Source organism: Solanum lycopersicum, chromosome 9 (genome assembly GCF_036512215.1).
Source record: "Solanum lycopersicum chromosome 9, SLM_r2.1".
In the NCBI taxonomy this organism is placed as follows: Eukaryota; Viridiplantae; Streptophyta; class Magnoliopsida; order Solanales; family Solanaceae; genus Solanum; species Solanum lycopersicum.
The window spans coordinates 4,176,844-4,192,664 of NC_090808.1; the positions used below are offsets into that span (position 1 = coordinate 4,176,844).

The 15,821-nt window shown below is 32.8% G+C and overlaps 2 protein-coding genes across 3 annotated transcripts; one reads left to right on the forward strand and one right to left on the reverse strand.

Annotated features, from left to right (window-relative positions):
• Positions 1-383: 383 nt before the first annotated feature.
• Positions 384-8,987, reverse strand: LOC101243815 (mRNA-decapping enzyme-like protein). Of its 2 annotated transcripts, none has more exons than XM_004246429.5 (8): positions 8,476-8,987; positions 7,371-7,411; positions 5,976-6,025; positions 5,665-5,809; positions 4,769-4,819; positions 3,056-3,179; positions 1,684-2,154; positions 384-695 (listed from the first exon to the last, which is right to left on the reverse strand). In XM_004246429.5, exons 1-8 carry the CDS (start codon positions 8,632-8,634, stop codon positions 642-644), a joined length of 1,095 nt encoding a protein of 364 aa, XP_004246477.1. In that variant the 5' UTR covers positions 8,635-8,987; the 3' UTR covers positions 384-641. The 2 variants fall into 2 exon arrangements, with proteins under 2 accessions (XP_004246477.1, XP_010325894.1); XM_010327592.4 differs by having other exon boundaries at positions 5,665-5,812; positions 8,476-8,793.
• Positions 8,988-13,978: 4,991 nt separating this feature from the next.
• Positions 13,979-15,076, forward strand: LOC101256913 (F-box protein At4g00893-like). Its single transcript, XM_004246829.1, has one exon. The coding sequence runs from the start codon at positions 13,979-13,981 to the stop codon at positions 15,074-15,076; it is 1,098 nt and encodes a 365-aa protein (XP_004246877.1).
• Positions 15,077-15,821: the final 745 nt, after the last annotated feature.

A 15,821-nucleotide genomic window follows, 5' to 3' on the forward strand; every position in this document is an offset into this window, starting at 1 on the left:
TTACATGCCAATGTTAAATATATTGGCTGAAAACTGGAATATTTGCGTGCAAACCAATATAAACACTCGAACAGAAATAAATCATATGCTTAAGATTTTGCCTGATGAAAGTTTCTAAATCTGTACCCAAAAGATAGGGTTTTAAGGTCTACATTTACGTTCCTAAACCCCACTTCTGAGATTACACTGAGCAAACAAATATTGTTGAGAGGTTAATATATCTGTCAAGCCACCTATAGCTAATGTTGTGAAAGTCGTGAGATAGTTCAAGCATGCACCAAATGAAGAACATAATCATTCTGCACGTTTCTATGCATCTTAACATTTGAAAAAAAAAAAAAACTTGGTGAACATCAATGATTCCACAGACCAGAGGCATGACGTGTTCACCAAACTCTTACCAGAACTGTGCATAGAATTTACAGAAATGTTTAAAAGGTTTGCCATTGTCGATATTCAATTGTTCATAGACTTTCATCAGGATTGTCCAAGTTTCATATATTACATCAAGTCATAGGTGTAGTCGATCTCTTCGTGAGGTGAAAAGAAGGTAAGTCCAATCCCCAGCAGAAGAAACAAATATGTACAAACTACTTTTACATGGTATCAAGATCTACAACATCACCACACTTCTCACGGAATCATGAATGTGCTTTAAGCAACTTTTGGTAGACCAAGTCGATAAACTGATTGTCCTGCAAAAAAAATTAAGAAAACAACCATTTTTTCTTCAATAATAGAAACTATCATGTATGTGAGCTGCATGTTATTGATGAAACTACAATGATACAATTACTAAAATCTAATCATGATCATCATGCCAAGGCATTCTTCATCTCAACCATTCACCAATGGTTGGTCGAACATTTTTCAGTATTTTCAGGAATAGGCTGGTGGCAATGTGCCAAGTTACAGGTCGAGCTAGAGATTACGTGTAAAATAGATCCAACTGGAAATGAGATCCAGAACTTAAAGAGACTCTTTCCAAAAAGAAACTTTTCACTTGTTTAGACTTTAGACAGCAGATGGGAACTATAGCTCTCTAAACATTGAAAAGGAAATTGCACATTAGAAGAAATATGAAGTCAAAACCAAGAATTAATTTGACGGGGCATCTTAAGATACTAACTGATGATTCATCAGTTAAAAGTTAAAAAATTTAAACAAGCCACCTTGGATGTAACTTCTACAATAACAGATATCTTTTAATTATTTAACCAACTTTAAGTACTTAAATAAATAAAACCGAGAGATCTTGATAAAGTAAATAAGAACTTAGATCTAGCATTCTTTACCCCGCCCTCCCCCTCCTTTCCCCCCCCCCCCCCAAAAAAAAAAAAAAAAAACAGAAAAAGAAGAAAGAACTCAGAGCCAGCATATGCATTTTAAACTCAGTTATTTACAAGGATCCTTCGATTGTGCACACAAGTCAGACTGAAGTTACAATCGCTGAACCCCCCCTCCAAAATCTGAATGTGTTTTCAAATAAGCAGTTTCGATAATACGTCATGTCCACAAATTTTATTGATAAAATGACCGAGATTTATCCAGTTGAACGGAATTCAATTACTGTTCAAGTACAGATAAGATGCACCCAGCAATGACTATAATTAATGAACACAGTTGTAGTCATCCGAATAGCAGGCAGAGTACATAAATTAAATCCTGGATGGCTGGATATACCTGAACAAGCATTAGAAGCACGTCTTGAACCTTCTCTCTGCTTAGTGTCACACTTTGTGGAGGAATCTGAGTAGAAGTGAGAAATGGAGGCGAAGTAGGTGTTCGGAAGGGTTGAACTAGAAGTGTACCATGTGGGCGTTGTGGATTCACATGAGGATAAAGGACGGGAGTTGATGTAGCTGAGGAGACAGAAGTTGTCACCAATACAGGTGACACAGGGGGTGTAAAGAAAGAAGGCTTCACAAGATTTGCAGGGTAATTAGTACTATTGATCAGGTTAGCAGAATCGCGGCGTGACTGTCGAGGAGGTGATGGAGCTGACTGAACAGGTAATGAGACTTGCAAAATTGGAGCAGGAGAAGGCAGGGGACTTGGAACTCGGGGTGATGGATCAAAAGTTGGAACTGGATAATGATATGGCAGTCCGGAGTTCACAACAGTCGAAGAGGTATGCCCAATAGTTGCAGCACTCTGCAACAACAAAATTAAATCTCAGGACTTTTCTACAACCCAAGGAGGAGGAACAGTAGGGGAAGACTGCCCTGTATTTTAAAGCCAATGTTTACTACACTAGAAGACATTCTTATTGATCTTCCGTGATGCATTCATCTACTAATGCAGCCTCACTCATATCCTCAAGGAAAAGATGCATTTTATTCCCCTAACTAGACTATCTCAGAAAAGCCAGCTATAACCTCGTTTTCTTCAAAACATATCTCTAAAGCTGCTAGTAGTGAAGCCCTCAAACAGTTTCATTTAGCAACACAGAATAAATTCTTGGATTCTCGGGACTTTTATATTCCTCACAGAAAAGATTCGATACTAAAAATTCTCGTATTCATTTCCATCCACTTGGTATCATGATCATCATTAGTCAACCCATAGTCATCTCTTTTGGACATAAATGTTTCCCTCAAATTCCCAGGATAGAACAGTGTTCCTCATTTTTTTTGTTTTTGGAAAGGGGGTGCATATGCAATTAAATCACCTAACGAAAGCATGCATGAAAATGTGAGGCTTATTCAGACATATATCCTGGTAATGGATGGTCTCTGTAAATGATCAAAGAATATACATGCGTTACAAATTGTTACAAGAATATAGCAAAATCATTGACCAAGAAAATCTCAGGCGGCAACATTTTAAGAAAATGTACAGGGGGCGACTGGAGAAGCCAACAGGTAGAAATGTACAAATAAAGTAAATAAGGTAGTCAGAAGACAGGGGTTAAACACCATTTGGCAATAAACAGAAGCTTCTTTTCGGTTTAAAGTTCATGAACAGATGCTAACGTTTTGAACTTGACAGTTTTAGATGTTAGACGGGAAATTATACATCAATATCATAGGAGGGTTGAGTACATAATACATACATTGAAAAAGTTCATAAAGGAAGAATCATCAGCACCAAACCCATCCGTAGAGGTGGTAAATGCTGGTCCAGATGTCCCTTCTATTGCTGTACTCATTGGGACCACCTCATGATCTGCAAACTCACTGCACTTAAAAACATCAGGGAAAAGTTAAAAATTAGAGTAGAAACAAAACTGCACCAAAGAAGGGGGGAGGATCAAGAAACACAGAAATTAATAGCTGAAGAGCAACAAACATTGACCTTTTTTTATAAGAGTAACAAACATTGATTTAGTCACCCCTTCTGGACAAATATGCTGACAAGGGAAAATTGACAATGGATACAAGATAACAAAGTCATTGATTATTTCTCTATTTCCTCTTTTCTTCCGTAAGTGCCTTTGCTTAAGTTGGATCCTGAAGATCTATGAGAAATCATAAATGAAAGACCAACTCTAGGAAAGTAAAAAGTTCAGATTCTGCTATATGTTCTCTCCACAAGCAAAGAAATGAGCAGGAAGTGTTGCCAACAGCATCCATATTATTGACTTATATTCATATTGGTTAAAGTTGTCTCACTTACCATGATAGTTTCCTACAGCCAATAGGAAAACTCAAACTTGTAGGTTAACTAGCTTACTTTAAATATATTTACTAAAAGTAAAAGAAACATCTGCTTAAGTACTATTGTGATATGTACTCCTTATATCCATTTATAAAGAAAAATTATCCGACACCAGGAGATGTATCCATCTGGCATAGGGGAATTAGATAATTTCTTTGCAGTCTTTCTCTTAAGGATGTAATAGTTTTTAAGGGGGGGGGGGGGGGGGCACTAGTATTTAATTGGAATGTATATATTGGTTTTATCATCGAATTAAAAATTAATTAAATGTATATATTTTAGAAGAACGACTTGATTGATGAATATATTGAAGTAAAATAGGCTAGTTGTAGCTGAGGAATGCTACAAAAGTGGAACAAAATATGATATGAAACCTATCAAAGTGACAAAAAAGTTCTACAGACCAATTCTAAGGCCAACAAGGTTTATTTATATAAAAGTGAATGTTGGGAAACAAGTGCCGTTAAAATACAGATGTTAGGATAGATATATCATCATACAAAATTAGACATGATTAGAAATGATCCCATCCCCTAGAGGGTGCAAGTGTCATTGCATAAGGACATGAGAGAGGTCATCAGAGATTGCACCAATTAATCTCACGAAGACTTCCAAATTAACTAATCTGTTGTCACATTGTTGGGATAATTAAGAGTGCTAAAAAATAGATGGAATACATTCACCGATTCACATATCAAAGGAAAAAATCTTTGAAGACCTAAAATAACTTGGAATTCATACAAACTCAACTAAGAACATAACACAACACTTAAAAGGTTGAGTACTAATCTGCGTATTGATATTCCACATAAAATAATACATGTATGATTACATAGGAACCAACAATTGATAATCACAATTTTGCAGAGATTATTTTTCTTACGCCTTAGATCAAACTGATTCTTAGTACTTATCTTCTATCATGCTGTAGCAATGAAACAGTTGCTTACCATGTACTAAAATATGGAAATGCTATAGCTTCACCAGAAACAAGAATATTCATGAGTTGTGGCAAATAACTTGTGCTTATAAGGAAATCACTTGACAAACATCTTAATTCACAGAAAAAGAAAAAAGGGAACCAGGGGAAGAATCAATGACGCCGCACCTTTTTCTTAGCTGTGGCTTCAGGGGAACCTTTGAGTATTCACCTAAAATTCTGGAATCCACCACATCAAAGTAAAATTATACAAGTTGCAGATTATGCGCCATGATTACGTAAGAAAAATGACCCAATTACTTCACATGCCCTGCACCACTAAAACGAACTAACAATAAATCGTTTTGATGTCATTTCCATCGACCGATATAACAAACTTCTTTATCAAGTTACTTACCGATATAACACAATAACTAACTGGTATTTCTATAAGATAAATGCCATTATATCATGTAACACAAAGACGAAATGGATTGCATACAAATTAGACACCTCCATTAACAAAAACACAGAACTGAATACTTAACAGAGACTGGCAACATAACCAACAACAACAACATACCCAGAATAGTCCCACAAAGTGGATCTAGGGCGGGTAGAGTGTACACAAACCTTACCCTACCTCAGAGGTAGAGAGATTGATTATTCCAATAGATCTTCGGCTCAAGAGAAAAATAGTCCAAAGAAACTGGCAACATAACCATCGCGCTAAAATAAATGTTAAATGTCATTAAGATCACATATTTAAAGCCTAAGGTATGTCATAATTTGACTAAACAAGCTTTGAAATTTGAAATATTTCATTTATAGCAGCCTTCAACCTAATGTCTTTTGATAGAAAGACCCTGTCATGATTATCCTTGACAAAGACAACTCATACTACCATCCATTATAAAAATCAATTCAGCCTAGTTCCAATAATAACAGTCAACCACAAGTAATTCGAAATACAAGAATAATAACCAGCCCTTAACAACATTTTCTCTATGTAGGTTGTTCACTTATTTGTTTTGCTCTCTATCATAAATGTATACAAGAATAATTCAACTGAAGAAGATGCCAACCTGCCGAAGAGATCTGCAACCTCCTCAATTTCATGTGCATTGTAAAACCAAATACCATTGACTTCTTGGGCTGCATTGCGATACAACAAGTATGGAACCTGAACCTCAAACTCAAAGTCTCCCAAGAGATCTTCCACCATATTTTCTGCTTCATATGAACTTAGATGTCAAAAAGGAAATCATTCATATGAGGCATTAATTCGAACATCATAAAAGGGACAACTTAAAATAAAGAATTCATAATGTTTTGCCCTATGAATTGAAAAGGAGAGGCCTGAGATATATTATTAAAAGAAGAAATGGGATAATACCTGCACTCCTGCGGTTCATAACAATGAACTGGAACCTTGGCTGAGCACTCCTAAAATAACATAACCAACAACAACGATATCTGGTAATTCAACTTCCTTAGGCCATAATCCATCAAATCCATCAGATTCCCAAAATATTACATGAAAAATAACCTAAAAGCCAAAGAAGCCATCACATAATTATATGCTATTTGCACAGCGTGATAATAGTTTCGGACAAAAGCTGAATTAGAAACTGTTTTTCAGAAAACACTAGACATCCGGGTGCGGGTTACCTCTCCTATGTAGTTTGCGAGCTATTGCATAGGAGCAGGAGTTTTACCCTATGCGCACCCAAAGGGTAGCGGCTGCGGGTTCCCTTGTCATAAGAAAATAAAAAGAAATTTAACTTTAAGGGGTGGTTTGGTAGAGTGTAAACCATTGCATTATTAATACCTACAAATCCATAGTATTAGTAATGCATTCCTTAATACACAATATAGTGTATAACTAATGCATAGATTGGAAAAGAGTAACGAGCAACGTAATAGTAATACACAAGGCCAATAAATGCATTATTTTTCCTAATACATTCTACCAAATGACCCCTGAGTAGGCTTGTCCAATCCACGATCAACATAAACCCCATGAAGGGGTGTCTGACCCGCGGGAATTGCTAGGCCAGCCACATAGCACAAGGCCGATGGACTGAACGGTGTTCAAAGAGGGGGGAGGGGGGGGGGGGGGAGTGGCAACGGCTTGTTAGATGCCTACACATTAACCCCAAATTCCCTAATTGAATTCATTGACACCATACCGAAACATTCAGGGTTACAATTTAGAAGAGTTATTGCTTATTTATACAGATGAGAACTATGTCAATTTCAGAAGCAAAACGAACCCACCAACCCTTTTAGAATAGATGTGCTTGTTTGGTATCTAGGCAAGTTAAGGATATTAATTCAATTTCAATGCATTAAATATTGTCCATATTTCTAATTTCTTACTATTGTCCAATCTCTTTCTTCAATTATTTTTTTAATTTATGTTCATCTACTTGTGTGTAAGTGAGTTATTCTAAGGGAACACAATTTTCTTTTATATAAATCGTCTCTAGATTCTTCAATCAAATTTCTTAGTGGAAAAAAGGGGTCCGAGAGTATACCCCTCCCAAGGGTTTAAGGTCAGGTTTGGGCTGGTTCACCCCCACTGGAATCAACTCTGAGCCCTTGAGCTCCTAAATTGGGGCTAGACCAGTTTGCTTGGAACTTTGCCATGAATATGAATGTTCAGACAAGCACCATACAGAAAATACCTGCTAAATTTGATACACCGCCATATGAAACAAAGGCAGATATAAACACTTTATATTTAAATAGAAAACAAAACCAGATACATGGAATATTGCAAGCATACCTCTTAACTACAAAGAAAGAACCTTCAACCTCCTTGCGGCTCTGAAATCCAAATTAAACATTCAATCAATTTATTCTTTAAGACAATATTTCAAGAAGACCCATTGATTGCTTCATAAATAGGCAAAAAGGCGGGAAGCAGGAGTACACAGCGGATCCCTTGGAATATATTTGTCCAAAACATCTAATTTACCACCTTTTCATCCAATGATGTATATCATGACAATTGCGTCCAAGTGAGATTTATTTGTTGATTGCAACTAGCTTAGGATTAAGGCAAACTTCGGTGTTAAGATCATTTCAGCAAGTTTTCTAAGTTAATGCACATATTAAAAAGTATACACCGTGACTTTCTAAATCACGCACAACTGAATCAACATTCGATACATTCTGCAACACATAATAAGGCACAAGTTTTTATAGTAACAACAGAGAACTATACGGAGATCAATTATGAAATTTACTCTACAGAACTATCCATAGGAACTTTAATGATCAAATCCATCAATATACACATAGAGAGATCAATGTATACTCCTAGAAATCACTCAAATATTCACATATATCTACATAAAACAGTATTACATACACACGGCAACACACAATAAGACACTAGTTTCTGTAAAACAGCAAAAAGCAAAAAAGTACAAGAAGATCAATTATGAAGTTTACCGTGTAGAACTATCCCAAGGCACATTTTTTACAATCAAATCCATCAATATACACATAGAGAGATTAATATTCCAGAAATCACTCAAACATTCACATATATCAACATAAAACAGAAGTCCATACATACCACAACACACAATAAGGCACAAATTTTTGAAGTAACAGCGAACTATAAGGAGATCAATTCTGAAATTTACTGTGTTATTTCAAATCACTTTTTACAATCAAATCCATCAATATACGCATAGAGACTCAGATATTCACATATATCTACATAAAACAAAATTCAATACTTACTGGATATTAAAACAATGAATACTGACTATGCCAAATTTAATTCAACAATTATCACACCAAATTAGCCTCTATTTCCTAAACTCGATGAAATATAAATCTCCTTTTCAGAAATTTAAACGAAAATCAAGTTTACGAACCCATTGATTGAGGTCGACGTTGAACTCGTACAACGTAACATGAGCAGCTGTGATGAGGATCTCCTCAATACGCGGATCGATTCTCTGTAGCACAGTGAGGTTTAGCATCTTCGTACTTCGCTCATCCAGATTCGGCATTAACTTTGAATTCGACGACATCTTCTTCTAGAACTTTCCGATTGATCGTACAGAAGCAGATAGATTATAGAGAGAACCGGAGAATCGATTTGTCGATCGGAGAAGAAAATATGGAGAAGTAGAGAGTGGAGTGGGAAAAGTATTTTTTATTAATAAATGGTCATGAGAAATTTCAAAACTAATAAGAAAAAGTGACACTCAATATATGTGTAATTTCAATCTTTGTAATTAAATAAAAGGAAAATTATATATAATGATAAATTAATAAATTAAATTAATTGTTATAATTATTCTTTGATTTAATTGTGTTCTATAGCAAATTGTTTGTCAGTTACTTCTCTTCCTCAAACTCTCGCTCCCCATTATTCTCTCTCGCTCCATCTCTTGCTCGCTTTTTCTCATTTTATACAAACACGACTGTATAAAATATGTTGCTATTTGTATAAAGTGAGATAAAATTGTATAAATATATATATTTTTGTTTTTCTCTCCCTTCTCCCAGATATCACTCGTCACTCTCCCTAATTTCGCTCGCCACCCACCTCTCTTGCTTATACAAACAGAAACGAAATGTATAAATTATATTTTTATTTGTATAAAGCAAAATTTTATATATATATATATATATATATGCAAATACATATATTTTCGTTCTATAAACTTATAATTATAATAAAAAATGATTCAAATATATCATATTTACTAAAAACCAATGCAATGTTAAAATTGGAAACAAAGATTTATCCAAGTTTGTTAAATTTTCAATCAAACACGTGTAATATGTTGAATTACATATCCAATTTTTAATCCAATGGACCAAAATAAGAATTAATACTAAGTAATTTAGGGTTTATTACTCCAAAATTGTAATCTTGAAATAACTATTATACAATATTTGATACGAATTAAAAAGTAAGCTACTTATGTAATAAAATTGATATGACATTTGATTTACTGTTTAAATAAAAACTGATGGCATGTGCATAACTTAGGGAATTTGTATTTCATCTTATGCTGACAAAAAATAATGAAATAATTAATTCTCATAACTAATATTAGAGGCGACTCCAGTATTTTAGACAATAAAAATTGAACGAAGACCTAAACTTTAAAAAATAAATTGGTATAATTTCTTATGAAGTTCATTCTTCTAATTCTTAAGACCCAAAATTGTAAATTTTTTATAATCGACTTTTAAAAAAAATCATTTTCGGTTAATAATATAATCAACCAATTTAATATTTACTTATATCAATTTTTTCCTAATCATTCTCTCCTTTTATATAACACGATAAATTTCACTTCTTTTTATTTTTTTAAAAAAATAGTACTTACCCAATATTTTTCCGAAACAACAAATAAATTATTATGACCTATTGTTGCTAAAATAAAATAAAATACTAATAAATATCTTTTTTTCTGTCATTAACTAGAGATTTTAGATTTGAGTCCACTGAATACAGACTCACCTTGATTAGGTATATTTTATCCTCAATATGAACTTCTGAGTCTGAATTCACTTTTAGTCGAGCTTAAATGGGTACTAAGGGAATTTTTCTCCAAATAGCCACTATAAATAACATAATTATACATTTATACCCCATAGCTATTGTTTTCATATTTACAGACTGTAGCTATGTTCAGCTACCTCGTTTGTATAACTCGCGGGTACGCACGCTTGTGTAATTGAACTATTTTTGTATAAACTTAACATAACGAATATCTACAAACATACACATCTAAACTTAACCAATTATACAAAATTAATTATATTTACAAAATTATACTATAGAAAAATTATACAAATTTTGAATTATAAAAAACTTTAAACCCAACTCACGCAATTATCATTGCAAGTAATGGTTAATTAAAACTATAGCTAAGATGACTAATAAACTAACATATGTTTGTTTAACTATGTCATGGTCCCTACTAATAATTATACATGCATATGCAAACATAAACATCATTTCAAAAAGATTAGATTAGTCAGACTCAAATATAAAAATACTTATATATACATACGTAATTTATATATCATTTCAAAAATATTAATAGATGGGTACTAATACACGCATACTTAAATATAATTAACGTGATTTCATAAATATTAAATTCAGATAAATCTGTGAAAAGAACGAAACCCCATGTTAATTCTTCTTGTAAATCTGTGAGAAACAACATTAGAGCAGCTAAAGCTACTGGTATAAGCCGTAGCTGTAACTGTAGTTTGCCATAGCTACGTAAATAGAGAAGATGAATTACATGCAACACCATTATTTTCTCCATTTTCAATCTTTATACTAAACTATAGCACCAAATTGAAGATTCCCATTGATCAACAACTTGGATAATTTACTCTCTTTGAGGAATTTCATCGAACAGGTAAGAGGCTTCTGAATGGGCTGTTCAGACAAGATTAACTTGGGACTCTCTAATGGGCTTCATCCATTTGGGACCGAAAAACTTTTTTTTATTATTATTCAAATGTACCAACTAGTTTTAAAATCGTAAAATATTATAATACATTACATTATTAGTTGATATATATTTAAAATTAAATCAACTTGATCATAGGTGTGTAGTCAAATTGTACCTAAATTAGTTTGATCAAATTTAGTATTGAATCTAATTCAATTTTGAAATCGTACTATAGCTATATGTTTGATAGGAAAATTAATTTGAAAAGAACTATTATCGGCAGTATTTTTATTTATGGAAATCCAAATTATACTTACTAAAGGAAAATAAATTTCCTTGTCCTAAACATATTTGGACTAATACAATTTTTTTTTTTTATATAATGTATAGTTGATTCTTTTAACGTACTCAAAAGCAAACATAATTAATTTTCTTTGTTTTTTGAGTAGAAAAGAAAGGGAAGATGGAGTTGGAAGAAAACAAGAAGGAAAAGTATGGACAACCTCCCTATTTTGCTCAATACCCTTGGCTTCTTATATGTCATGGTGATGCTATGCACAGACAAACTTATTTCAGTGTATCAGAAAATCGATATTATATGAAAAGTATACCTGAAGTTAAAGAAAAAATAATACATGCTTATGTAGATGAGTGGCTCGTGTTACAAAACATTAATTCTAATGATTGTTATCTTTGGAATCTTTTTTCAAACGAAAAAATTGAGCTCCCGCCACTTTCTACTAAGGGTGACATATCGCGGTGCCTCTTGTCTGCACCACCTCATGATCCCGAATGTCTAGTTATCTTCTTAATTGAGAATGAGGATGAGAACACTAATGAGGATGAGAATAAGAACAATAATGTGGATAAGAATGAGGATGAGAACACTAATGAGGATGAGAACGAGAATTCGAATGGAGACTCTAATGATGATGAGGATGAGGACGAGGATGAAGATGTGAGCTCGGATGAGGATGAGGATGTGAAGCTGCTTACTTTTTACTTTTGTAAACTAGGTTATAATACAGAATTTCATAAACAAGATGTCCAATCAATTATCGGAGATTCACGTCTTGGGATCTGGATAATTTTCCAAAAAAAAATTTATACATTAATTGGGATGCAACATATTCTAACTTATTTGGATGTAGATAATGATTCAGGAAGAATAACAGCTACACCAATGACTAACGAATCTCCAATTAGGTTGAAATCATACTATGGTTACTATAAGGATTACCTCATTCAATCCTCTTCTAACAATATGTTGTTATGTGTTCAATTGATGGTTGGCGGAAGAGATTTTAGAATGCCATGCCACTTGCAAGTAATTCGGTTTGATTTTACAAAAGAAAGATGGATGAAAGCGGAAAGCATTGGAGAAATAGCAATTTTTATAAGTTTGTTTATGGGGACGAGCACAACCTGTTCCACAAAAGGCACAAATCTTAAGAAAGACTCTATCTACTTCACCTACGGTCGTCATCTTTACGTCTACAACTGGATAACACATAGCATCTCATTATCCCTCCCTTGCCCACATGTTAGCAAGACAAAGAATAACCACATGCACTGGTTAACATTAAATCAATAAATGTGTAGTTAAATTTTTTTTTTCTCTTCTTATTCATATTTCTCGTTTTTGTCTTTGTAAATTTTTTAAATCCTTTTTTCAAACATACAATATATAAGAAAGTTAAAGTCATTATATGTTACTTTCCTGTTTTGGATTTTTATAATAAAATGTGATGCATGTAGTTGATGGTCAATCTCAATGAAAATTAACATTTTAAATTAACAAAGACTAGCTAGATTATAACAATTTGGACCTAAAGCACAAAGAAACAAAGAAGCAATTGGTGCAAAGATAAATAAAACATGTAGACACTACCAACATGAAACTGACGATATGATTCAAAAAATTATACGAATGACGAAATAGAATCTATGATAGTGTCAACGACTCAACAAAATTTAATAACGCCAAGAATAGAAAGAGGACAAGAGAAACATATTTTAAGTTTCTTTAGAAGACCAATCTTTCTTTTTTACTTCATACATTTGTAAATCGAAGTTTGAGATTGATAACTCAACTTTCTCCTTGCTTTTATAATTTTTTTTGCTTAAGAATCTTCACTTGTAAAATTTGTGATGATCGTATAATTTCTAGTTCTCTTTACCTCGTATTGTCTTCATAGTTGATCATTAGTAGAAGATATCTCATTAGGATTGATAAGGTAAGACTCAAACTCCCTTACGGATACTTATTCCAATTGAGAATTTTTTATATGTTTGTTTATTAACAAAAAGCCACTAAATTTGCTTATTGAGATTTTTTTTTATATGTTTATTATTAATAAAAAGCCACTACATTTGCTTTCAAAAAATATGTATCATAAAATTAAATACTACAACGAAAAGCGGTTAGAATAAGGAAATTTGTTTTCCTTGTCTTTCTAGAAAATAAAATTGGAATTTCCATAAACAAAAACATTGTCATTTATAGTAGTATTTAAATTTAAATTACTATTTCTGCTGATTCTTTCAAAAAAATAAAATAATTACTTTGACATATATTAAAAAAAATAATAGAAATAACGGTGAGTTCAAATACTACAAGGAAAAGGGATTAGAATACGTCTAGAATAAGGAAATTTGTTTTCCTTGGCTTTCTAGAAAATAAAATTGAAATTTCCATAAATAAAAACATTGTCATTTATAGTTGTATTTAAATTTAAATTACTATTTCTGCTGATTTTTCCAAAAAAAATAATTACTTTGACATATATTTAAAAAAATTAAAATAATAGTGAGTTCAAATACGTTAAGGAAAAGGAGTTGGCAAGTAATTAACGTATTCTCCCAATTCTTATTATAGTTTATAAATAGGGTAATAACACAGGAGATCTCATAACACGTAGTTCCATAATTTTTTTTTTTTACAATGGAGGCTGCATTGTGGTCAGATGGTATACCATCGGACATACTCGGATTAATATCATCACGTCTTATTGCTGCGGAATATTTTATTTTTCGTGCTGTTTGTAAAAAATGGAGACACACACCCGTTACCCCTCCACATTGTCCTGCTCAATCAGAAAAATCGCCTCGTTTGTTCACATTGCGTGGAGATACTGGAATAGTTGATTTCTTTCATCCCGTGTATAATTTTATGACAACTACGTCTATTCCAATTCCGAAATTAATGAATTCTCGAATTCGAAGTTCAAAAGGTAATTGGTTACTGATGAGTCATGGTGATTGCGATATGTTTTTTTTCAATTTTATTAGCAATGAGATAATTGAACTTCCTAATCTACAAGGGGAGAGTCGATATATCACTTGTTGGATATTTTCATGTCCTCCAAACTCGTCGTCATCTGCTTGCTTTGTTGTTGGTTTGGACTACAGTGGTAATCCTCCAGACGTTTGCATCATCAAAATTGGAGAGACTAATTGGACGTTTCATAACTTAAGTGATCTAGCAGATACATATAAACATTTTGCATTAACGGGATGCAGTAGTCCAATATTTTTTAGAAATAATATTGTTTATGTAGTGGGAGATAAAGGAAATCTGGGTATACTTACCATCAATGAAAACTCAACTCCTAGTTGGGAATTTTATGGTAAACCATTTCGAGGTAGAAGAGTAAAGTCAATCAACTATGTTTTCACGGCAGAAGATGTCGAAAACAAAGGAATATTAGTTGTATTTCTATCTCACCACGAAGGGAAAGTAGAGGTTTGGAGGTACAAAATGAATGGAGAGGTGTTGGAGAGGGAAGAAATAACAAGTTTAGACAATAATAAAACATTGTTTGTGAGCTTGGTAGGATCGTACTTGAAAACATGTGTTGCACCGGGGCTAGGGAACAAGATATATTTTTCAATGTTTCACAATGAAAATGGTGTTTTCTATTGTTTAGTCAATCGCAAATATTACTCTTCTGATTATTTGGGCATCAAAACTTATTCAAGTCCAAATATTTTCAACTTCATTCGACCAATATCATGCATTTTGGATCGAATCAGAGGATGAGTGATCGTATAGTTCCATTTTTGTTCTTATCGGAGACATTCCCGGAGCCACGGGGATTAATTAGGTATGTTGTTGTTGGCACTGGTGCTAAAAATTACTTTTTATGACATATTACCGTGTAATAGTGCCAATATGTGGAGAAATCCAAAAGATAAAGTGTCATTAGTATATTTTGTGTATCAAATTCTTTTAATTAATAAAGTAGTTTTTATTTAATATTGTTATCATCTTTTGCCTAGGGATATCGTTACAAACAAAATTTAACGTCATGTTAATTACAAGCATTGAATCCTATAATTACTAACTTGGGCCTCTCTAATGGGCTTCAATCATTTGGGCTGTCATAACCCATTTATACAAAAAGATAGAAAACCTGAAAAACTTTTTTTATTATTATTCAAAGAAAAAATTACATAAATTAGTACACTTTAAAAAATAATTATTAATTGTAGCAATATTTTTTATTTATTACCATTTATAGCAATATTATATTAAATCTTATGCAAGTTTCCCTTATTCAAATGTATCAACTAGTTTTAAAATAATATGATAGCAAAATATTATGGCAACTTTCACATATAGCAAACAAAAAATTTATATTTGTATGCTATACCAAAATTTGCATAATTGCGCTTCATAGCAAACATAAAACTGTATAATTCGCTATACATATATAATTGTATAATTCGCTGGCCTATTTCGCTGCAATTGTATAATTCGCTATCCTATTTCACTACAATTGTAT

Bases quoted from the DNA above. Each gene is read 5' to 3' on its own strand.
- LOC101243815 (XM_010327592.4), bottom strand. From the start codon at position 8,634: ATGTCGTCGAATTCAAAGTTAATGCCGAATCTGGATGAGCGAAGTACG. The intron at 5,813-5,975 runs GTATTATCCCAT...GTTCATATGAAG, and splicing joins TATGAACCGCAGGAGTGCAG to CAGAAAATATGGTGGAAGAT. The intron at 2,155-3,055 runs GTATGTATTATG...TTGTTGTTGCAG, and splicing joins CCTTTATGAACTTTTTCAAT to AGTGCTGCAACTATTGGGCA.
- LOC101256913 (XM_004246829.1), top strand. From the start codon at position 13,979: ATGGAGGCTGCATTGTGGTCAGATGGTATACCATCGGACATACTCGGA.